General features: G+C 44.4%; 2 protein-coding genes across 7 annotated transcripts in view; both read right to left on the bottom strand.

The window, feature by feature from the left end:
- COMMD1 (copper metabolism domain containing 1) overlaps nt 1-17,359 on the bottom strand; it is an 83,871-nt gene extending 66,512 nt beyond the window's left edge. For 4 of the 6 annotated variants that reach the window (XM_054197411.1, XM_054197408.1, XM_054197409.1 and 1 more), the window contains exon 1: nt 15,781-17,359. In XM_054197411.1, coding sequence (XP_054053386.1) covers nt 15,781-15,978 — 198 coding nt within the window. In that variant the 5' untranslated portion in view covers nt 15,979-17,359. The remainder of the gene's footprint in view (nt 1-15,780) is intronic. The other 2 variants (XR_008465804.1, XM_054197412.1) reach the window with 2 other exon arrangements.
- A 148-nt stretch (nt 17,360-17,507) lies between these two features.
- Nucleotides 17,508-22,700, bottom strand: CRLS1 (cardiolipin synthase 1). The gene is given in 8 exon segments (XM_054197407.1): nt 17,508-17,842; nt 19,476-19,567; nt 19,896-19,964; nt 20,395-20,480; nt 20,930-21,059; nt 21,683-21,820; nt 22,247-22,393; nt 22,395-22,700. Coding segments are annotated over 8 exon segments (909 nt in total). The 5' UTR covers nt 22,554-22,700; the 3' UTR covers nt 17,508-17,754.
- Between the last annotated feature and the right edge of the window lie 1,928 nt (nt 22,701-24,628).

The following is a 24,628-nucleotide window of genomic DNA, read 5'->3' as shown; positions in this document are numbered from 1 at the left end:
AATGAATGTGCATACACATGTACTCCCTGAACTATGCTTCAGTTAGAAGCAAGTTGTTTTGTTGGACGACGTCTGAATCTTCGCAGGTTACATTATTCAGTCTAAAATGGTTTCTTCTTCAGTCCTCCTGAAGGAGCTGGATTCAGAAATAAGACCTCTCGACAGATGGAAGCCATTTGAGTATTGGTAAAGATGGAGAGGAAAATAAAAGGCAGAGAGAAATCCAGATAGGGCAGAATAAATACCAGATGGTAAATACAAAAAAATTCAAGAGAGGGAGTAAAAGCAGGAAAAGAGAGAGAGAGACAGACAAACACAGTGATAATCCTGGAATGGGTGACATGACCTGTCATTCCCTTAAGAGACCACGTGGTTGGCGTTTTTTCTGCTCCTCCGTTCTCTTACAATAAAATAAATGAGAACTGTGTTTATCAGGTTTCTACAATCATTCTGGGAAAATTACTTGCTGCCGCAGACTACTACTTCATGTTTAATCTCATTTCACTTAGGAGAGTTAAAAATAGAAGTTGTAGCGGCTCATATTTTGAAGGCACATGGAAAAAAAAAGTTGCGGCCCTACCCTCTGTGCAGTAACGGTGCAGACATTAGCAGAGCTTATTGTAGCTCTCTGCAGGCAGCGATCCTGTCAGTGAAATCAGGCAAAGCGCAAACTGGCTTTATTATGAACAAAGCACAGAAAACGGAATTAGCATCGTGACTTAATTTTCACTTTTATTCACTGTGCCATGATTGTTTGCCTCTTAAAAGTTAATAATTAACTGAGCTAATTTCCCCCTTGGTTTACATCTGGACATCAGCTTCCTTTATAGCAAAGCATAGGTGTTCCAGCAGTGAACAACATGAAATACATGACTCACACCCCTCAACTGTATGATGTCTTGCCATAGACTCAGATTTGGAGCCAAACTCTGACTCCGGGCTCTGCTTTCCTTTCTTTCACAGCACCATTGTCTATTACCTGTACTATTCTGGGCAACGGCTAGAGTTACATTTTCCTACCTGGAAGGAGCAGGGTTCCTGCACTCCTAAAACCAGGCTTACACCACAGCCCATCACCGCTGTGGCCCATAACCCTGCAGACACACTTCACAGCAGCAAAGAGATCAGCAAGTAAAAGAGACAAGTTTACAGACTACACAGTTTCAAGGGGGAAGCAAGCAAGAGTGCTTTACCATCTGGTCATTCATCACCTATTTTGACAACTCGTGTTACCCGTTGACAGGTTTGACAGGCAAGAGGTAAGCTTCCCATCTCAGGATACCAGCCGGCAAGGTCTGCCTTTCGGCACGAATAAGACAGTTTTCCCTCCTGTCAGATGAGCGAAATGGAAAACACGTTCCCCAAAACAGCAGCAGCCATGGTGGTTGTTAACAGCTGAGCCTTTACGAGGAGAAAGGAGCAGCAGGTCACACTCTTTACTCTAGGAATCACAGCTGCCCTGGGAAGGTCCCCACTCACCCCCTGGTGCTGGAAAACAACACTTTGCCCAAGAGCAAAGCCCAAGCTGGGGAGTTTAAAAGAAATCATCCCTCACTTTCCCATAAAGATTTAAGTACCATTTGCCGCATCAAAAATGCTCTTACAACTAATCTAATAAATGTTTTCTGGGGACAAAAAAGGCTAAAGGCCTAACGAAACAGACAAAATATCAATCTGAAAGCATTCTCCAATAGAATCACATTAACTATTAATGACCACTGTAATGACCCCAAAGGGGGTTCTCCATTTCTATCAGGTTAGGCTCCTGACCAAGGCACCTATGGGGAGAGCTGCCCAAGTAATCGGGTTTTCCAACGAGTTTGTAGGGACAAGTCCCCACTGCTGTGCCTCCACAGACACCGTGCACTGCCCTCCAGAGCTGCGTGTGCACGGGGGTGGTTGGCAGCGCTGGCAGACACACACCACCACTGAAAATTGTTTGGTCCCAAACAAAATCTGGCTTTAGGTTTCACCATCACACACCTAAACAGTTAAAAACTTCAGCACTCAAATGCTCCAAGACAGTGAAGCCCAGCCCATCAAAAAGAATCCAATCAATTTTTCCCCAAGGCTTTTCTTTGGCTTTTAGTCAAATTGGGGGCTACTCATATTCAATAAACTCCCTACCATTTGTCCACACAAACTGGAAAATTCCTCTAGCACTTTCTTTTCATTACAAGACTTTTTATAGATTTCCTGACATGTCGTAAACTGACACATCGTAAAATGAATCCTATGAACAAAAGCACTCCCTGCTGAGCAAGGAACAACTGACACACTTGGTTCCTGGTTCCCAACAAGCCAGAGCCAGATCCCTCTTTTTTAGTCATGCAGGAGGAGACTTTATGCAACGGATGTGAAATAGAGGCACGCACACAGGTACTTCTTGTGTACAAGGAGGCATGCCCAGTAACGGATGACGGAAGAGTCCTTCTGCAAAGTTGCATCAGCCACTTGTGCCTTTGGGCTCCTTCGAGTCCTGAGGAGAGAACCATCTTCGAGGTCTCAAGAGGTCTGAAGCAGCACAACAACCTCTAGCCTCTTGAGGACCATCAGTAAAGCACAGCTCCGGCAACCCATGCATCTCGCCCGTAACGCTGGAAACCAAACCACGGGACCACACTGCAAGACCCCACCCAGGCTCAGAACCACAGCTTATCATCTTCATCCTAGACTATGTATAAAAAATGAAGGTGTCACCGAATGGTGTCAGAAGGGCACTCCTCTTATCTCTGCATGTGTGCATACATACTGTGTAAACATGTACATGTGAGCACCATGTGAATATCCAACCATCTACTACAATAACAGCACGCCGCCTAAATGTGCCATTTCTTCTTCTACAGAAAAAGGGAGTTAGGGAAATTTTGTTCACTTCAACAAAGGTAAGAATGGATCTTAATGAAAAATACAAAATAAGTCACAACTAATTCAAACGCATAAAATACTTGTACCATATTTGACCATGTAAAACTAAAGGGTACTTATACAAACAGCTTGTTAGAACAGAATATAAACTACGCTTGAATCAGAAATGGCAAAAAGAGTATGCAAGAACAGCACATCTGATGCGACAGTCTGAAAAGAGACAACAAAGCCATGTGTAAATGTCAGACAAGGAGTAAAAATGTCTGCTCCTTGCTTGCCTTTTACACAGATACTACTTCAGCATCTGCATATATTGTCAGAACATGTTTCATAATCCTGGCATCACGGTTTATAGAAACTGCAAAGAAAGGAAATAAAAAAAACTAGCCACCAAGCTGAGGTAGGAATCTTTTGACAGAGATCCCAAAACATCTCAACCAGGAAAAAAAATCTAACCTTATTCGGAAAAAACACAGAATTTCACTCAATCTATATTTGTATTGCCACTTTTTATTGTTGGGGGGGGGATATGAAAAACATGCTTTCAGAATATATTAACATATGCAAAATAAGAATTTTTAAAATATTTTTGTAATTATAATTAGACAAACACTTATTTTAAGTCTAAAAATTGTTTGGACAAGTTGGCTATTATTTCACATTTGCTCTGCACAGTATATTTTATGTCTTCTGTTGTGATCTATTTTTACTTATGTGGAATCACACATAAAACAGCGTTGTTAAGAGGTAAATATAGAAGATGCCAAAGAATCAGAGGGATGAAAAACGTATTCCAAGACCACTGTCACCTTGTAAGTGAAACATGCAGTCCTCAAGGTCAGCAGATGAACAGATATCGAAGCCCGTGGGGAGTTGAGAAGGCAGAGGAAGTCACAGGCTTGCTGTACAACTATAACACTACCAACTTTATAAGAAATTGAGAACTCTGAATTAGATCTTGGGCTATCAGCTATAACCAGGTGCTCATGCACTGTAAACAAAGTGAAAGGTCAATCCCATTTGCTTTGTACAAAGAGTCCAATTTTAAATCATTGGGTGGCTTCAAGAAGTTTAGGATGATTTGGCGTCATTGTACGATTTGTAAGATTTTGTTTCTTTGTATGTGACTACTATATACAATGGAACACAATTACGGAAAGCATACTGTGCTTAAGATTCAGGTTTTCAAAATACATAACAAAAATGCCCCAAAATAGAAAACCAGTTTGGTTTTCCCGATAACAAACTCTTAATGCTTCACAATGAAGGCCATCCATGTTCTAGTCAGTTCTGACTTACTTCACATATTAAATCTTTTTTTAAGTTATCGTGTAAAAGCATGTATTTATAATGATAAATACAAAATGCAAAAAAGGGGTATTTTAGGCTCTCCCTTTAAAGAAAGTCACTCACTTCATAGAATCATAGAATGGTTTGGATTGGAAAAGATCATCTAGTTCCACCCCCCTGCCATGGGCAGGGACACCTCCCACCAGACCAGGTTGCTCAAAGCCCCATCCAGCCTGGCCTTGAACGCCTCCAGGGATCGGGCAGCCACAGCTTCTCTGGGCAACCTGGGCCAGTGTCTCACCGCCCTCACAGTAAACAACTTCTTCCTCATATCTAATCTAAATCTCCCCTCTTTCAGTTTAAAACTGTTCTGCCTCATCCTATTGCTCCACTCCCTGATCAAGAGTCCCTCCCCATCTTTTCTGTAGGCTACCTTTAGGTACTGGAAGGCCGCTATAGGGTCTCCCTGGAGCCTTCTCTTCTCCAGGCTGAATAACCCCAACTCTCTCAGCCTGTCTTTCACAGCAGAGGGGCTCCAGCCCCCTGAGCATCTTCATGGCCTCCTCTGGACCCACTCCAACACGTCCATGCCATTTATCTTGTTCTAAAGCCAATGATCCTCTAGGGGTGTGCTTGGAGCCCTCTCAGTAAGTCGCAGCCAACCCTTCCTGCTCAGGGCGGCTCACAGGGAACCAGGGCGGCCATTCACACTGCAGCTCAAGTTGCTGGATGTTCTTACCTGAAAACTTCTGCCCCGTTGGCCTCAATGATTAAAACACAGAATCATAGAATCGTTATGGTTGGAAAAGACCTTTAAGATCATCAAGTCCAACTGTTAACCTATCACTGACAAGGTACCACTAAACCAAGCCCCTAAGTGCCACATCTACACGCCTTTTAAATACCTCCGGGGATGGTCACTCAACCACTGGGCAGCCTGTTCCAATGCTTGACAACCCTTTCAGTGAAGAAATTTCTCCTAATATCCAAAAAGAGACCAAGAACATCAATGAACAAAAGACTTCATGTAACAATTGTAGTGCCCGGTATTTTGTGCCTCTAATGCTTTTTCTTTTCTTTTTTCAATTAAATAAACTATTGCAAAAATCAACATCATCCAAACACGTTGAAGAGTTCAAGGCTCCATCATACTTGGTGACCAGACTGTAAGAAATCCAGAGAGCACAAGCTGCAAAATGGAATAATTCTAGCTACAGAGCATTTCCGCCACTCTAAGCTTTTGGTATTGTCAGCTTTTTCTTTTTTTTTTTTTTTTTCTTTTTGTTACAAGTTGTTGGCTATACTGCATCCAGTTGCTACAAACTAGTACAGTAGAAAAACTAACATATGTCATACCAAGACTAGCTGCTAAGCATACTGGGAATGGAAAATTTCAGATGTTCAGCTTGTGAAAAGGTTGAGTTTTGTCATCCAAATTTCCTTTTCATAAGTCAGCTGTGAACTTCAGTGGCTCAAGTGAATGCCTCAGCTCTGCATCTTTGATAGGGCACTGGTTATGCAATGCATTAACAGCTCTTTCTGTTGCTCCATTCTCCTTCTGAACTTTCTATGAAATAAGGATGTATATGTTAGGAGAGGAGATTATGCTCATCCCATCATAAAGGATCCATTGACTAATCTTTTTTCCTAGTAAGATTAATCTTTACTTGCAATGAAAAAAATATATGTATATTTGAAGATAGGAAGAAGTCTATTATCCGCTCAGCTGTGTGGCACCCTCATGTGAGACCGGCAAGGTTAGAATAAGAATTGTTACTCCATTGCCAACACCAGCACTCTCCTGGAGCAAGCAAGCAGTAATCTTCCTTCCCACCAGTTATAACAGACACAATTTTAAAAGTATCATATAATGAAGAATATAATTTCAGTGTACAGCCTTTCCATTCCTTTTAGTCCTTCTTTATGCAGCAAACTGAAAAAAAGAAAACTCAAGTTCTCCCCTTTTCATAGGCCACATTTAGAGGAAAGACAACTCTTCCTTCAGCTGTGAGACACTGGAACAGGTTGCCCAGAGAAGCTGTGGCTGCCCCATCCCCGGAGGCGTTCAAGGCCAGGCTTGAACTGTGGGGTTGGAACAAGGGGGTTGAACTGTGGGGTTGGAACCCAGGGGGGTTGGAACTAGGTGATCTTTAAGGTCCCTTCCAACGCAAACCATTCTGTGATTCTATGAACTCATACTAGTCCAGAAAATCACTGGTGCTGAGATGATGGCAGTGAACTTTCATTAACCTCTTCAGCATTTCCCCCACACCTTGGGGAACTGGGAATGGAGCATTAGTGTTACTGAAATATAGGCATGAAACTACATGTGGAGCCTAAGGGAGTCTTTCTCCCTTTTCAAATATACTCCATACAGCAAGTGTTTGATGAATACTAATTAAGTATAGTAGAAGCATTTAATTTGTAGTAATGAACTTCAAAGGCAAGATCCAACTCCCCAGTCTTCAAGCACAGTAGACTCTTGTTAAGGTCAAGAGAAACACTGCAGGGATCAGACGTCCATATGATGAATATCTGCATAATCAATACACTTCCCTTCCTGTGCATGCATGTGTGCATATATATACACGTGTATATACACAACATATGCTAATCACACACACATAGATCTATGTAACTTATGCTAATCATATCTGTGTGTGGGTTTTTTTGAGAAAAAAAAAAGAGTCTTACTCAACATATTCATCAATGACCTGGATGAGGGACAGAGTGTACCTTCAGCAAGTTTGCCGATGACACAAAACAGGGAGGAGTGGCTGACACACCTGCAGGCTGAACCACCATTCAGCAAGACCTGGGCAGGCTGGAGAGTTGGGCGGAGAGGTACCTAATGAAGTTCAAGAAGGGCAAGTGTAGGGTCCTGCACCTCGGGAGGAATAACCCCACGCACCGGTACAGGTTAGGGGTTGACCAGCTGGAGAGCAGCTCTGCAGAGAGGGATCTGGGAGTCCTGGTGGACAAGGTGCCCAGGAGCCAGCAATGTGCCCCTGTGGCCAAGAAGGCCAATGGTCTCCTGGGGTGGATTAAAAAGAGCGTGGCCAGCAGGTCAAGGGAGGTTGTCCTCCCCCTCTACTCTGCCCTGGTGAGGCCACATCTGGAGTACTGTGTCCAGTTCTGGGCTCCCCAGTTCAGGAAAGACAAGGAACTACTGGGGAGAGTCCAGCAGAGGACTACAAAGATGATGAGGGGACTGGAGCATCTCTCTGATGAGGAAAGGCTGAGAGACCTGTGTCTGTTTAGCCTGGAGAAGAGAAGGCTGAGAGGGGATCTCACCAATGCTTATCAATATCTAAAGGGCGGGTGGCAAGAGGCTGGGGCCAGACTCTTTTCAGTGGTGCCCAGCGACAGGACAAGGGGCAACAGGCACAAACTGGAACACCGGAAATTCCATTTCCATGAGGAAAAACTTCTTTACTTTGAGGGTGCCAGAGCACTGGAACAGACTGCCCAGAGAGGTTGTGGAGTCTCCTCTGGAGATATTCAAAACTTGCCTGGATGCATTTCTGTTCATCCTGCTCTAGGTGACCCTACTTTGGCAGGAGGGTTGCACTAGACGATCTCCAGAGGTCCCTTCCAACCCTTACCATTCTGTGAAATAAAGAGTCCATACAAAACTTGATGGTGTTATTAATGATGAAAATACTACTTCCTAGAAGAAGTTATAAAAATACAACAAACTGAACCATAAGCATGAACAGGAAAAAGGAAAGCAGCAGGATATGAAGCATCGGGACCACCATGGAATCCAACTTTCTCAGCAGCACACTGTTCTGGAAGTCCATTAAGAGACAATTAGCAGATTTTCGTTAGATCATTTTAAAACTAAGACGTAATGCAGAGTCATTATAAACAAGAAGAGCTGGTACTGACCTGCCTGCTCTAGACAGGACAGATAGGGCAGCCCCCACCTCCGCAACTGGGACAAAGCAACTAGATCTTTACTTGCAGAGATATAATCAACGCTGTAATTGAGGAAAAACGCAGAGAGAGAGAGAGTTGCTTCTCCTTTGGGCAATACAGAGTTTACCACACCTATGATACATCGATGACGTAGGTCTGCTGACTTCTTTTAATTTAATGCTTTTCCATAGTAAGAACATAAAACAATAATATGACACAAGAGGTCAAGTAAACCATTAAATGTAAGGTAAGCCATTTTCACTGAAGTGGCACCATTACGGCGTATTGGAACTTTACAATCTCAAATGAAAGGAGACTTGGATCGGCCTCTGTCTCATGCTTGCGTTACAGAAAATACTCCTAATTAAATGAACGACGTTATAATGGTGGGAGCCCTCCCATTCCTGCCTGCCTACAGGATTTGCACTTGTAGCTGCACAGCAGTAGGAAGACTGTGAGGTTTGTGATGTGGAGGTGCAGATTCCTTGCTCACACCCCATGGTTTAAACAACAGCCCAATGCCATCACCTCCACATCCTGCAGCTACCAGCAATAACACCGCCTTCTACACATCTTATCAGTAATGACAATAGCAATGAAAACAGCATGGCAAATATGAAAGGCTTTAGCAACACAAACACCAAGTTTCGCAACTGGAGAAATCACAAAAACAGGAGTATTAAAAAGTCCAGAACAATGCAGGTACATTGTTCTTTCTCGCTGACACATACAAGCAATAAATTGCTGGTGCAGGGAGTGAAACACTGATCTTACCGCTCCTGTCAACGTTCTTCAACCACATCACATCCTGCAGCCAACCTTCCTCTCCAATTCATTCTTTTGAAGAATTTTCCTCCTCTGCTTTACGTTGTTCCTACAATTGTCAGCTGCAGTAGTCCTTATTTGAACTGATGACACATACACATACCTAAAATCTAAAATAATTCATATTGCAAACCCTATTAAGAATGCTTTGGGGCAGTATCCATGAACATTTACATCACTGCAATACAGCAGGTGCTAGTTCAAGTAAACATTCGATTTTCTATCCTCCTAAGATGATACTGAAATAGGGAAAAAAAGAAAAGAAAAACAAAGAAGCAAGAACTGTAGACTTTATGTACAGAGAAGAGAAAATGCAACACCAGACACTACAGAGGTGGCAATCAAGCTGTGTTCAGATTAGTGAGCTATATAACAGTGGTGTTTCGCTAAATTAAAAAAAAAAAAAAAAGGAAGACTAGGATTGTTATTTAGTTGTTCCAAGCAAACATGAATGGAGATAAGAATCATTTTCTCATGTATGTCCAATTATAACACTGTAGACATTCCCTCCCTCACGAAATTCTGTGTAAAGTTATTGTTAGTATATTTTTGCCTAGGCCAATAACAAATACAATTCTTCACAATAGGCACAGTCATTCACTGGAGTGAAAGGCATAACACTGGGTAGGATGCATTTTCAGGTAGAAAGCTGTTCTGCCTCTCAGCCCTGCAGAAGCTCGGACAACTGCAAAGCACTCCAGAGTTCATGACTCAGAGTTCACGTACTTGAGGAATCACAAGGTATCTGGGGAGCAGGAAGAATGATAACTCTATTTCCTTATTAGAAAATGCAAGAAGTCACTTGTTTCCCACCAGCGGCTGTCAGCAGAAATCCTGCTGAAGAAGATGCAAAGGCCTTTATCCTCCACAACCAAGCGAACCCTATGACTGGTTTTCTGCTCTGACTTTTAACCTAAGGGCAGGCCCCTTTTCTGAAGATCCGATAGTCTCTTCCTTCTCAAGCAGGGGCAGTGATGCTTTGGAACCTTCTCTCTAAGTAACAGCAGCAACTTCATAGGGAAAGGACTGCAGTCCCTAGCGGGACAGTGACAGTCCTTAGGGACAACATGTGCTAATGGCACTGATCAGCCTCCAAAGCACCCATCGTTTTCTGGTGCCACTCCAAAGCATTTTACACACCAAGCGATTTTATCTGCTAGTAGCACTGAGTCTTCCCCTCAATAAGCCTCAGATTTTGATCAAAAGCTTTCTTATTCAACAGATTTTCCCCGAAGGCACAAAGAAAAGTAGTCACTAGAAACAGCTGGGCATTTCACAACATAGAAATAGCTTCTAGATGGGACTTACTTGCATGCCAGTGGCACGGGAGAGCCAAATAACGATGGTACCATCAGCCTCTTGGCTGAAAACAGTGAAACGAAACATCACAGTGATCAGAAAAATCTGGTAGAAATATCAGCATGATTCCTAATGAAAACCACCAATAGAAGAGGGCTAGCGGATGTTATAAAGCATATACACAGAGTTTGGGTGCATCTCGTATGTTGGATATCAAGCTCTCGGTTCTCACATATTACTTACGTAGAGTCTGATTAATATTTTACCAATGACATAGCAGTGTATTTATTACAGATGGTGACACTCTCAGTATTTGTGAAAATAAACTCTTATAAATCAAATATAATAAAATATTTAGACTGACATTTTTATTGTCATTTAGCCAACGTACAGTTTGTTCTGCAGCAGAAGAGAGAACCAGGAGGCTTCCAACACAGCAGCAAATAACCACATTTAATAAATCCAATAGCCTACTGCCACCAAAAGGAAAACAGTGGAATTACTCCAGATGTAAAGTAGCTTTTTATTACCGGTTGAACTAAGGCAGTAAATTAAACTTATGTAAGGAGGAGACAAATTTAGTATTTTAATCAGGATGAAAAAGTCTTTGAAAACCAAAAAAAGCTGGGGGTGAGAATGTGCAAACGCTGATCTCCCCTCTCCCCCAGTTTCTCAATGTTTTGAAACCTTGTGAGTCAGAAGGCTGGGAAGCATGAAGGCAGATGGTAAAAACCAATTGCCAGAAGAACACTGAAAGAGTACCGTTCTCCAAAGCCTTCCTAGGGCTTTGATCTACCTTCCAGGATAGTCCACACAAGAAAATAAATGAGATTTTTTAAAAAGTAAATGTATTAAGGTAATGTGATTTCTCTAGAAGTAAATTCGGCATTTTAGACAGAGGTCAGATGATTTCGTGCACATTCAGCAGACCTATGGGCAGGAAAGGAAACAGCTGTAAGAAGTAGATCACATCATCTTTTATAAATACAAAATCAGGACTACTCTATATGCTAACCAGGGGAAAAGAAACATCTAAATACTTATTGCTGCAGTAAATATTATACACTTTTGTGGCCCTTATTCATCTTCATACTTTTCAGAGGTGCCATGCTTTGCACAAGTGGAATGCAGGAGGCTACAGGAAAGTTCTTCACCTTATTTATACTCAGCTCTAATACAGGCAAGTGTTGATTTATGGTACTCATCCATGAGTACTACTTTGAAGACATGAAGTACCGCAGCAATTAAATCACAAGGGCAATGAATCGCTCTGCTTCTAACCATCAAGAAGATGGGCATCAGAGAAAAAAATCCTCAAGAGGAAGGAATGAGGCACTACTCATCCCATCTGATTTAGGTGCTTACATTCCCTATAAAGTCAACAGAAGACAGTGTAAGACATCTAATCTTTTCCACATTGACCATACCAAGGACCTGGGCTTCTGAATGAGGTATTTGAAAATAAACAGTGTGGCCTCCTCCCAAAAGAATGTATTTGGTGTGGTTAGGTACCATCATCAATGGAGACATAAAAGTTACATGTCTTCAGATGCAGATCACTGCACACACGGGAAATGGCTGCATAAACAAGTCCTCTGACTTTCTGTTGCTATTCTGCTGTTTGCTCCCCTTCCTCCACCACCCAGAGGAGGAAGGAAAAAACAAAACCACAAAAAGATAACAGAAACATTGCTCTTAACACTTTAATCATGCAGATGTTTCACAATGAATTAAATATCAAGACTGGAATAAATTTGCTCAGAAATTCATGTGACAATTGACAAGGCAGGGACAACACAGATCTTCAAGTGGAGCTTGCTCACCTCCAAGATGTGTGTCCAAAGGCTAAGATGTTAACTAAGATGTTATAAGGACAGAGGAACACTTTTGAAGTTTGTTGTTGTCAGCAAATAAAATATAGCACAAAAATGCCCCACATTTAAATCCACAGAGATACTTAAAGTATTCCAGGCAACTCTGAAGTATGCACGTATGTGTTTTGCAGTTCTTAGGTGCTTAAATGTTTAGTTAAGGAACTTGTAGGGCCAAGACGACTTTCCCCTCACCCTACCCCTGCCACATCGTTCAAACAGAAGGAAACAGCTCACACCATGTCTCTGTGTGATGGCTTCAGACAATGGATTTTTCCACTAGGTAGATGGAGGGAAAGGAAAGTAAGTTTAAGCCTCCCTGCTTCCAAAGTACAACTCTAAAAACAATCTTTCCTCCCTACACTGGGAGGTGTGAAAAAGGGAGGGCCCTCAAAATGACCAGAAAGCCAAGGGATTTTTTAGGATGCTCTACAACAGAGAGCCTGAAAGAATCCACAGGACTTAAGTGTTACTTCCTTTAGGTCACCCACTAGAAATAAGCACCCCAAAATCAACATGAAGTTGTTATCTGTACAAAGTAGCTTGTTAGCTCAAAACTCCAACTTTAAAGTGTGTGGAACTGCATAAACTTTGGTTATTTCCCAGGAATTTTGTCTGTAAGGACATGAGCAGAGTGGTTGGCCATGGAGACCACAAGACAAACCTGACAATAGTGAGATGCTAATTTACACTGGAAGGTGTGACCTCGAACACCACAGTTGTTACCAGTTTTGTTCCTGAAAGCAGCACACGGGGAATGTGATATCCTCTCTCCCTCCATCCTCCTAAACTATATGCCTATGTTACAACAATGGGTAAATATCCAATAATTTTAATCATCTGTGTTTTCTGGGGCCTGAATTAACATTATGTCCAGAATATGACATCTCAACAGTGCTTGAATAAGAGCTGTATTTGAGAGGCAAAGGAAAAAAAACCCACAGACAAAACCAGAGAGTCTTAAGTCCTGCAAGAATCAATCCTTATGATTCAGCTTTCATTCCAGGCTTTTCAGGGCATCATATGAACCTGATCATTAAAGAAACAACGGACCCTCAATAAAAGCAGAAAATGAGTGCCAGCATCCTCATCAAATCCCAAATCTGCCACCTACATTTGCCTACCTAAGTTTCTCTGTTTATTTCCTCCGGATGTGGCACTGTGTTTTCTTCTGGCCTGAAACACATCACATCATTGGCTGAGCATCTGTCACATTTCAGTGATGGCTAAGGAGCTACCCATTTCTGCAAACAAAAACAAAGCCTACAGAGAGTTTGGAGATTATTCTTATGAAGTTATCAGTTACCTAAAGTTACTATACTGCAGTGCTGCACTGAAAGAACTAGAGAAATAGTCCTTGTATTCCATGCGTTACCTGCCACATGTCTCAGAGGTAAGTCAAAAGCACCTCAGAAAAAAGCACCAAGAAAAACAGGTGAGGGGAAAAAAAAAAAGAGAAGAGGATATAACCATCAGGTCTGAAAAATTACTATCAGAACAGGGGAGAATGGGTACCACAGTAAAATTTGGCTTAGGTGTATTTAGAGAGGAAGCTAATTTAAAGAATGAAAATGAAAAGCAAATCAAGAATTGAACGGGAATCTACAGCAAAGTGTCGAAATATCAGACAGAGCACATGGAGGGCAGGGAACGCAGGGAGTATTAGTTTCTTTTTCTAAAAGAGTAGGACACAGCAGAAAGCCATCTCTTTTTTCAGTGATACTGTCAGGTAGAACTCAAAACCTCATGCCTTTTAGCCGTGGATTCAGACACTGATCCTCATGTTAGTTCCTGCGCTCTGGTACCACAGGTCACCATCACCTCACAAGACAGAGCAGGGAACTGTCAGCGTGCCCAATTCTGAGAAACTCTAGTTCCCTGCTCAGTACATCAACAGCCATAGATTTCAGCCTACTTTCATATGCCAGCAAAATAGCTTGCTACTGAAGACAGCACATCTTTCTTCCTGCTCCCCTTTGCTCCTGGCTACGTACTACCAAATGTCTCCTTTCACCATCTCTGATGCTCGTCAGATCTTTGTCATGAGACAATTTAAACTCAGGAACTTCGCAGTAATTTTTTTTTTCCTCCCTTTGAGTAGTAACTCAATAATCCAACAGAAAACTGTCAGCTCACAGTGTGGTCCAAAAGGCATTGTAGTCCTCAGAAGGTAAGAAGCAGTGGCAGCAGATGGGGTGAAAGGGGCAAGACCCATCAATCTGGCAACACCATACTTCCTAACAGGCACACTGCGTCTTGCAGAAACAGGGCAGACCCAACTGCTCTGCCCACAGAGGCGGCTGTCCTCAGGCAGAGAATCACAGAATGGAAGGGACCTTGAAGATCACCTAGTTCCAACCCCCCTGCCGTGGGCAGGGACACCTCCCACCAGACCAGGCTGCTCAAAGCCCCATCCAGCCCGGCCTTGAACACCTCCAGGGATGGGGCAGCCACAGCTTCTCTGGGCAACCTGGGCCAGTGTCTCACCACCCTCACAGGAAAGAATTTCTTCCTCATATCTAATCTAAATCTCCCCTCTTTCAGTTTAAAACTGTTACCCCTCATCCTACCGCTCCACTCCCTGATCCAGAGTCCCTCCCCATCTTTCCGGTAGCCCCTTTAGGGACTGGAAGGGGCTCTAAGGTCTCCCTGGAGCCTTCTCTTCTCCAGGCTGAACAACCCCAACTCTCTCAGCCTGTCCTCACAGCAGAGGTGCTCCAGCCCTCTGAGCATCTTCGTGGCCTCCTCTGGACTTGCTCCAACAGGTCCATGTCCTTCTAATGTTGGGGGCTCCAGAGCTGGACATAGTCCAGTAGGAGCAACAATAAAGAAATACCAAATGGAAGCGGCAGGTTTCCCAGGTGCAGCTCCTTAACCTGATGCACTGAGGGACACTGCTGCTGACAGCACTGTGGACATGGCATCACTACGAGAGACTAAGCCAAATCTAGTGACACCACACTGAGTGATCCAGATCATTTAAAGCAGTGTTTAACTGCTCATCTGCCGCACTAACACATGTGTTCGCACTAACATACTGACTCCCGATACAGAAGCAGCAATACAGAGAAAAAAAAAAAAAAGAGGGCATTTTGCAGTATTTTTTTTTGACCTTGTAACAAATAACACAGATGCATGACCTTGTAACAGAGAAGAACACAAGCAAAGCCAATTCCTTTTAAAATTTCTGACTTTTTTTTTCATCATGCAGACTAGCACAACAAGGTAAACCCAGGGATCCTTTAGAGAACAGCAATTTAAAAGATGTTGTTTTGAAAAACAGGTTGATGATCTTCGGCAATACGAGCAGCAAGTAGTGAAAAGAAGGTGTAACGACAGGGGCAGCCCAGCAAGCAAACGTCGCGGCTTTACTCGTGTGTAAGGAAGGACACTTTAGCAAGGGAAAAAGGCGACATAAAAAGCTCGCTGCTAAACACAGGGGTCGGGCATGAAAAATTATCCAGCCAAAACGGCATATGGTAAACGCCTACTACATTCAATTAAATTTTTTTCCTCAGGAATGTACCCAAAACCCACGGCCCGAGTGCCCAGCCGCCGGGCGCCGCTTCGCCCCCAGCAGCGGCAAACCCAAGGTCCTCGCCTACCCCTCGCTGAGGGGCTCCCGCTCCCGGGGTGGGGGGAGACCCCGACCTCCGCCGGGGCCCTCCGGAGCCCCGTGTCCCCCGCCTCCCCGGGGACCGCTAACCTGTAGCAGGCCGCCCATCTTGGCTCGCAGGGCGCGGAATTCCTCCGGCGCCGCTTCGGGGTAGAGCTGCCCCCGCAGCAGCTCCTCCGTGATGCCGGCCTTGCCGTGGTAGGCGGCCTGGGCGATGCCGCTGAGGAGCCCGCTCAGCGGCTTGGAGCCATCGCCCGGAGGCGGCGGCGGCGGCTCCGGGGCCGCCATGGCTGAGGGGAGGGGGGCGGAGCCACCGCCCGGCCCGGCCCCGCGCTACGGCGGCCGCGGAGGGACAGTCCCCGCCGCGCTCCCGGCACAGCCCAAAGCACCCAGCACTGGCTCTGCCACCCAGGCGGGTTTTATTGAGCACAAATACCGAAGCCCGTACATTTAGCTCATTATCCAGACAATTAACAAGCGTAACGACCTTCGCCCGCCCCTATTCTTCCCTCCTCCGATCATTTCATGCAAGGTTGCAAAGGCGTCCATGATTAAAAAAAGAAACAAAAATACACAAAACACGCCTCCCCACCCAAACCCATGCATACCCTTAACCAGACCCAAACAGTATCACCCAATGGGGTACAACAACTTTCCCCTTTCCAAACTGTTTCTTCAAGAAAAAGTACTCCATTTTACCAAATAGTCAGGTATTTTAAAGAAACTTCTATAGGCTTTGCTCTGTCCCTTTGCTGTGAGATGCAGGGTAGACGTGAAGCACAGGGACAGTTAAGGAAAAGGTACCAACAAAAATCAAGTGTTTTCTCTGTGCACCATTCTATACAAGTTTAAATATAAAAAAATATTAAAATGCTTTGCCTATACAAGCATATGCAGTCACAAAAGAGACTGTGTGCTCCCAAGAATGACGTCTACAGCAAATTTTCTTCCACTAATGACACAGTGGCATCATTAACCACCTGATTTACATCATTTAAGCCCTTCATAGTTGCACTCTTTACGGTATATAAGAAATATCACATTGCTCGAAAATAGAAAATGTAAGTTTGTGATCGATACGATTGACGTGTTCTGTCCAGTTCTTTATTCTGCATCTTTCCGTAAGCCAAGAACAGGCAGAGAACTCGCCTGAGGGGGACCCCAGCGGACACCTCTTGAGGCCAGGAAGAATTAACAGTACAGACAGCTCCAGGTTTCTTCCACTCTCTTCATTCATTTGGACAGTATTTAAAATGTCCTTTTTCTCCCATGGTATCTAGATTAAATGGCATCTTTAGAAGTGTTAAAGAATCTGGAGGTACAGGATTTTCTTTCAATCACTAGAAATGAGTATGAGGCACAAGAAACGTAACTCCGCCTTGGGTACCGACTCCTTGCTGCACAGCTGAGCGTTCCACAACTCAAAACTCTTCTCTGACAAGTACAGTTCACCACTGCTCGCATTTACAAAAAAAAGGGAGCAGGGCAGTATCTCTTCATGGCTTATCCGTATCCCCACAGAATATTAAGTACAATTTCTGTCACACCGGTTCAAATTTCTGAAGATACAGTTCCTCGATGACATACCTTCTTCAGCTGCAAGCTGAAGTACGCCTTTAAGTCCTAATGAGCAATGCTGGTGTACTGACTTAGGTCAAGGTACAAGGACGAATTTGTTCTTATAATTGCTTTTTCTTCTCAGATCTCAGCCTACTTAGTGCCTGGCACGAAGACGACAAAAAGCTGGTGAAAAGTGTATTTTGACTTCAAAACCAGTACAAAATTATTCAGAATGCACATGGCAGCAACCAGTGACCTGCATCTTTAAGAATATTATTTATTTGGTTTTGTAAACAACCTTATTTTTAAACAAATTAAAAATACATTGAAAAGTCTCTCTCTCTATATATACACAGTACATGTTCAAACTTCACTTCATTGTGATACCATCCATGGTCTAAGCAGAAAAACAAAGAGCTCTTAATCCAAAACTCGGTTGCGTTACGGCCACCTTCAGCAGCAGAGAACACCATGTGGCCGAGAGCCAGCCCTTTCGGGAATACTTCATTTGTTGTTTATCACCTGAACCGTTTTTCGGCCGTAGTGGTAATAGCTGTACGCAGATGTTACCGTCGTGAAAGCTGTGACGCACCTTTGGGGAAAACAGTTCCTGTAAGTCTGTGTAAGTCCTCTAAGTCCTGTAAGTTGTTTGAGTCTAAGTACAATAATAAAAAGTGTTATTTTTAAGCATCTTCCCTATTTTTCACTACACAGTCAAGGACTACGTCCTACAGAAATGGAGTTTGCAGTTTATATGCTGAAATTCAGTACTAAGCAGAGGATTAGATAAACAAAGGAATTGCCACCCAGAGCTGTGTGGCATGCTTCAGTGTAACTGCATACTAGGCCAAATTTTTACGGTATTAGCACTTGTTTTAGAGAAGGGAAGACAAAAGATACGTTTCAGTATTTGTACCCTATATATTTTTTACCAGCTTGAGAACTGACCAACATGAGGAACTATCCCTTGGTAGTACGAAAGGGGAGTGTTCAAATCGTACAAGGCTTGAACTTACCGTTTTACCAAGTTCTAAAGCTAAAGCACAAGTTTCAGCTTCAGCTACTTTTGTTCCTTTCCCAGAAGCTGGGAAATAATCAAATATATCTCTAAATTAGCAGTGTTCCTCTGTGTCAAAGGCTGACACCATTGAGGTGTGGGCCCCTGCTGCAGTCCTGCCCTCCCTGAACACACCGCCAGACTCAGCCAGGGCATTTCCGAGAACATTTACAGAGGACCTTGGGAAGTTACACCCAGCATTTCTCCATCACTTACAACACGGTAACTCTCTGAGAGTCCCAGACAAGCAGCAAGGCAAGTGTCTTTCACAGATGCAATTCTAGATGTGGCTTTCCAACAGGATGACAAACCACATTGACTGTTAAGAACTCCTGAAAGCTTTGGGGTTTGCCTTGTTTGGTTTTGTTTGTTTTTGGTTTTTTTTTCCCCTCTAAAAGGCAAGAAACCCTGGATTTTCCACTACTTTAAACTAAGTTAGTAAGTAATTCTGCTATCTGCTGCCCTCTTTGTTCTGACCTTGTACATAACTGCTCAGAAGAAATAACTGCACTGTAACACCTGCCTTCAGCTATGATTCAGTCACAGTTCAGATCTCCAATGACAGCAGCGAAAGGAACAGCCGTTACTTGAGGAGGTACGCTCCTGTACAGCTGTTTCCATTCGATCCCTCCCCTTCCTCCCTACAGTCTAGCGGGAATCACTGATTTCTCCAGGTGCTTTTCAAAGAGGCTTCAGAAACCTGAAGATTTCAAGACAGCAGGTACAGTATAAAGCAAAACTAAGAAAACACTTCCCATCTACTTTTACTGATATCAAAGGTGCTTTTTCAAGGACACTTACTGCACTAATAAATAAGGAATCCATACAGCCTTTCTGCCCACCCCCTTCTTTTCTATTAATCTGAATTTACACTCTGCCCGTGTACACCATGTCTATTCTGAAGTCTTGTTTCTTACCTATTATTCCTGGATCTTAACTAGTTTCATTTGACGACTTGTTGCTTGTGTAGTAAATTAAGTACCAATAAATATCTAGCTCCTGTGTCAGTTAAGAATAAATGTGTAAAAATTCAGGCATATGGATCTATTACATCATCTGGGCACAGGTGGGGGTTTTTTTTGTTCCACACAATTAGATTAATCTCAATTACCAGTTCCTTTAGGAGAACATTAAATTATCTCAAAAAACAGTGGAGAGATGAAGTTACCATAATGTCTGCAGATATATGCTGTCCACATAATTGAAAACAGGAGCTGCTAAAGAAGCTGCCACCAACATTAGCTGGACCGCTGTATTCATCTGACAAAAGCAAAATAGCAAACATGACCAAAATGAGGACGTGAATTATGCAAGGAATATCAATATACACTTTGATTACTGGTTTAAGTATTAGTCTATATACAGAAAATATATTTAGAAACCTCTTTTAATGAAGCATCTTACACACTCAAAATTAGCACATGCTCTGAACAAAGCACAGTTCAAAATCTGTCAGGATTTAAATTGCCTCCAAATTAGTTGGCACTATTTTGAAACGGCACTCAGCAGTAAATAGCCCCCTCCCTCCAAACTACACACCACCCCAAGTACTGAGGAGTTATCTATTGTAATGAGTTACTACTCTTACCTTGCTAATGAATGTTGGTTTTAATTGGGCAGTAGCATAACAAGGGTTAAAATACCTACTGAGTGTTCTCTGTTGGGGTAGAAAAGAGAAGAAAAAAAGGCAATTCTAGCATATTCAATTTGATATACCTCTTTGCATGACACAGAGAAGTCAATTGTAGCACTAAAGAAATATACCCCTACTGCTCTTATATGATTTATTACACATCATACACAGAAAAAAAAAAGTTATCAGTAGCTGTGACTCATCTTTATGAGACCTATTTTATGAAGTACTGCTCTGCTTACAAATCTATCTAGCAAAAGAACAAGCACAGCATTACATCTTAGGCTATCCACCCAAGCTTTGAGCAACCACCAAGTCTCAAGATGAAAATACCTTGGTTACAACTTTGTTAAAGGCTTTTTCAGTTGTTTTAATACTTGTAAAAATACAAAAGATTTAATCAAAATAAAAGGATGACACGTTCACACAATTCTGTTTAATGCTATACGCTTACCGGTGGAGAAAGAGTTTTGTATCGCACATAAAAAACAGCAGCAATGAGCGCTACATCCCTCAGGATGATCATGGAAGTAAGTGAAACTGAAAAAACAAGCCAACAGGTTCTAGTGAAAAATCACGTCCATGATTAAAACCAAAATGAAATCAAAAGAGCACAAAATATGAAGCCAGAAGAAATAACCACTCTCAACTTCTGCTGAACAAGATTTATGCACAACGAAAGACTTCTAACATGACTTCTGAAAGTCTTAAAACAATCCAGTCTACGAGAAAACTTTTTACGCAACTACTACTGCTTTAAAGAAAGTACACTTGAAAACGGCAGTAATGATTTTTGTTTTGCAGGTCTATTGTGGTGGGGAAGTGACTTTTTTTAAGAATTTAATAGGAACAAATAGCAAAGTGCAACTGACAAAGCAAAAGTTTTGAGCTATACACAGTTTTCCTTCTAGACACACAATAAATATGACTACACATAAAATTAGCTTCTTTAGCTTATGTAGTACACGCAAGAAATGACATTTTCTCACCTGGGATAAGATTCACACAAGTTAGGCTGACGTAGAGCACACTGATGAGAATTTTATCAGCCAGAGGATCAAGAGCACTTCCCAAAGCTGATTTCTGATTAGCCCAGTTTCGTGCAATAAATCCGTCCAACTAGGAAAAACAAAGTTCAACGTTTCTCTGTTAGAAAACTAAGAATAAATACAGCTTATATATGTTACTGTCACAGAGATATTTCATGAATGACATCACATAATATAGCTAGTTTAACTAAGATGAAATACGACACCTGTTAGCTGACATTGGCATCATGCTTTTTTCACATTGCATTCCAGATTGTGGAAGTCTCTGAACATGTTAAATTATTATTTAAAAAAATGAAAATAAAAAGAAGAAAGGGGAAAAGGAAAAAAAAGGAAACTGATGTTCTAAAATTCACACAATTGCTGTCACGATAGGCACACTGGGGACACCGGCACGTGGTAACGGACCGCTAGATGGGGAAGCGCTGACTGGACAATGCCCACCTGGGGCTGGGCAGGGAACCCTCATATCCCCTTTGCTCCACCAGCACTAAATCCCCTTCAGGCATCTGCGAGCTCCCTTCGCAATGTCGCAAAGGACGTTTATAGCATTTCTAGAAAACAATGAATATAAACACTAATCTGTTTATTCGTTTCCATTCACCACCGGAGTCTTAAGTTTTCAACACACGTCACTGGGTTCACCGTAACCCACGCTACCCCCAGAGTGTTTCCAAACTGTTGTAAACATACCAAATCCGTTACGCCGGCCAAAACAAAGACACCTAGTGCAACACTGAAATTTTCTTCAACAATCAAATAGCCTAAAACGGGCGCCAAACCCATTCTTGCCATTGACAGTATATTTGGGATCGTCCAGGGGTTTTCATACTGCAAAGCAAGAAAGCAAAAAACTTCAGGCCAGGAAGGCAAACCCTAACTCGGCGTGTGATAGGATTAATAAAGATAAACACAGACTTTAAGTTGAAACAGCCAGAAAGTTCTTTGGAAGCAGCCTGCCGTTTGCGCAAGACACACGGACGTGGCCTCCAACGACTAAACGTTAACTTCGCCTTCCAAAGGGAAACACGCCACCACCCACAGACCCAAAAAAACCCCTTTTTTTTTTAATCCAATTCTGGGCGTGACACCCGTTTCCAGCAGGCTCCGCCGAGGGGTACCAAGGGCCCCCCCACGCCGGCACGGGGCCGCGCTGCCCGTCCCCCTCCCCTCAGCGGCGGGGCAGCTTCCCGCACCCACACGGCGACAAACCGACCGCCACCCCCCCGCCCCACACACACAACCCCGGTCACCTACCAGCTCGGCGCACCGCCCCGCCACACGCCGCTCCGGGGGAAGGGGGGAGTCGGGCGGCCCGGCCCCGCCGCTCCCCGCCCGCCGCGGACCGGCGCCAGCCCCGGCGCTGAGGAGGCGGGCGGCGGGCGCTCGCAGCAGCCGTTGGTACCCCCCCCGCGCCCGCCGCCAGGCAGAAGACGCCGCCGTCGCCATGGCGGCCTCCACCCCGCTCCGCCGCCAGCGGCCTAGTGCCGCCGGCCGCTCGCCTCCGCCCCGCCCCGCGGAGGAGCCCCCAGAACCCCCTGCCCAGCCAAGCGGCAGCCAGCATGGTGCGGGGCTTGGCGCCTGCCGCCCGCGGCCCGCTACGGCCCGGCCCGCGGCAGCCAGCAGCCTCCCGCCGCCGCCGCCGCCATAACAGACCGGCGGGGGCTCGGCGACGGGGCGCGATCGGCGGGAGGTGCAGGGGGGACGCGCGACTTTTTGCGGCGCTTTACGGCAGCCCTCTCCGCGCCGCGCGCTTTACGGCAGGCTGCTACCCGCGGCCGAATTAAAAAAATAAGCCCCGCCGCGCGGAGAAATGTGAGGAGAGAGGGGGGAAAAACCCGCTTTTCCACCGTTTTGCGGCCTACCTGCCGGCCGGCGCTCTCCCCGCGGGGGCTCCCGGCGGCGTCCATGGCGGCATGGCGGCCGGCTGGCTAGGGTCACCCCACTCCCGCGGCCGTTCCCTGACAAGCCCCTCACGGAGGAGGGTGAAGGCCCGCTGCCCCGTACGAAGGTCTGCTTCACCGTAAGAGGCTTCTCAGAGGGGCGAAGTACTCTCTTGTTCCCGGTACTCGCTCCTCACCCACGTTTACTTTAGCTCAAGGAGAAAGAAGGAGTTTACTTTTCCAGGTGCGAGTATTTGTTTGCTCCTGAGGCCTGCTCCCGCCCACCTTCCCTGGCACTGAGGGACGTTGTTATTCTGCAGGTTTATGGCACCGGTTTGTCACGCAGCTCACTAAGCTTTAAGCCCCAGATGTTCAATCAGCTTGAGTTACGCTGTCAAAATAAATGGTGGTGCTTAAAAAAAAAACAAAACAAAAAAAACCCAGAAAAACACCAACCAACAAACAAACCCCCAAGAATCTCATGTATGATGTTTAACTCTATCTTTTCTGCAAAGGTAGAATTCTAGATTGAAAAGAATCTGGAAAGAGCAGCTGAAATGTGTATGGCCTTGTTAGTTTATTAATTCCTCCACCACATTGATTGGATATTAGTTGCTTTTTTCTGTTTTAACGCTGGGGAGGCTGAAGGCAGGAGTGGAGGATGGTGACCTGGATGATACGAAAGCGGGAGGAGCGGGTGATGCACCAGAGGGTTTTGCAGCCATCCAGAGGGACCCCGACAGGCTGGAGAGTTGGTTTGACAGGAACCCCATGAGCATCAACCCCACACCTAGACAGAGACCTGGGCAGCTGGCGCAAGCCAGCCCTGCTTGAGCAGGGGCCAGGTCCCTTCCCACTGACCTCAGCATTCCAGAGTAGGGGAGGGGAGCTGCAATCCTGCTTCTGAAATTCCAGTTCTGTCCTCTACCCATTATGCCCTGGCTATATTATGCAAGTCTGAGAAGATTTCTTCTACGTGGAAAGGAAAAAAAAAACAAACACTGCATTAATCTGTTGGCAACATCTAACACCTACTTCCCATTAGCTGATACAGGACTTTGCCTCCTCATGACAGATTAACTCCCAGTTTGCAAAAAAATGCACGTCCTCTGTGGCACAAATGCTGACGCTCAGGGACCGATGACCACCAGCAGTGTGCCCAGGTGGCCAAGAAGGCCAACAGCATCCTGGCCTGTAGCAGCAATAGCGTGGCCAGCAAGACTAGGGAAGTGATCGTCCCCCTGTACTCGGCACTGGTGAGGCCCCACTTTGAATACTGTGTCCAGTTTTGGGCCCCTCACTACAAGAAAGACATTGAGGTGCTGGAGCGTGTCCAGAGGAGGGCAACAAAGCTGGTGAGGGGTCTGGAGCACAAGTCTTATGAGAAGTGTCTGAGGGAGCTGGGGGTGTTCAGCCTGGAGAAAAGGAGGCTGAGGGGAGACCTTATCGCTCTCTACAGCTACCTGAAAGGAGACTGTAGCCAGGTGGGGGTCGGTCTCTTCTCCCACGTAACAGGTGATAGGAGAAGAGGAAATGGCCTCAAATTGTGCCAGGGGAGGTTTGGTTTGGATATTAGGAAAAATTTCTTCACCGAAAGGATTACCAAACATTAGAACAGGCTGCCCAGGGAAGTGGTTGAGGCACCATCCCTGGAGGTATTTAAAAGACGTGTAGATGTGGTGCTGAGGGACGTGGTTTAGTGGTAACTTGGCAGTGTTGGATTAGCAGTTGAACTCGATCTTAAAGGTCTTTTCCA

The sequence above is a fragment of the Rissa tridactyla genome, chromosome 3, assembly GCF_028500815.1.
Source record: "Rissa tridactyla isolate bRisTri1 chromosome 3, bRisTri1.patW.cur.20221130, whole genome shotgun sequence".
NCBI lineage: Eukaryota > Metazoa > Chordata > Aves > Charadriiformes > Laridae > Rissa > Rissa tridactyla.
This window is presented reverse-complemented; position numbering and strand designations above follow the sequence as displayed.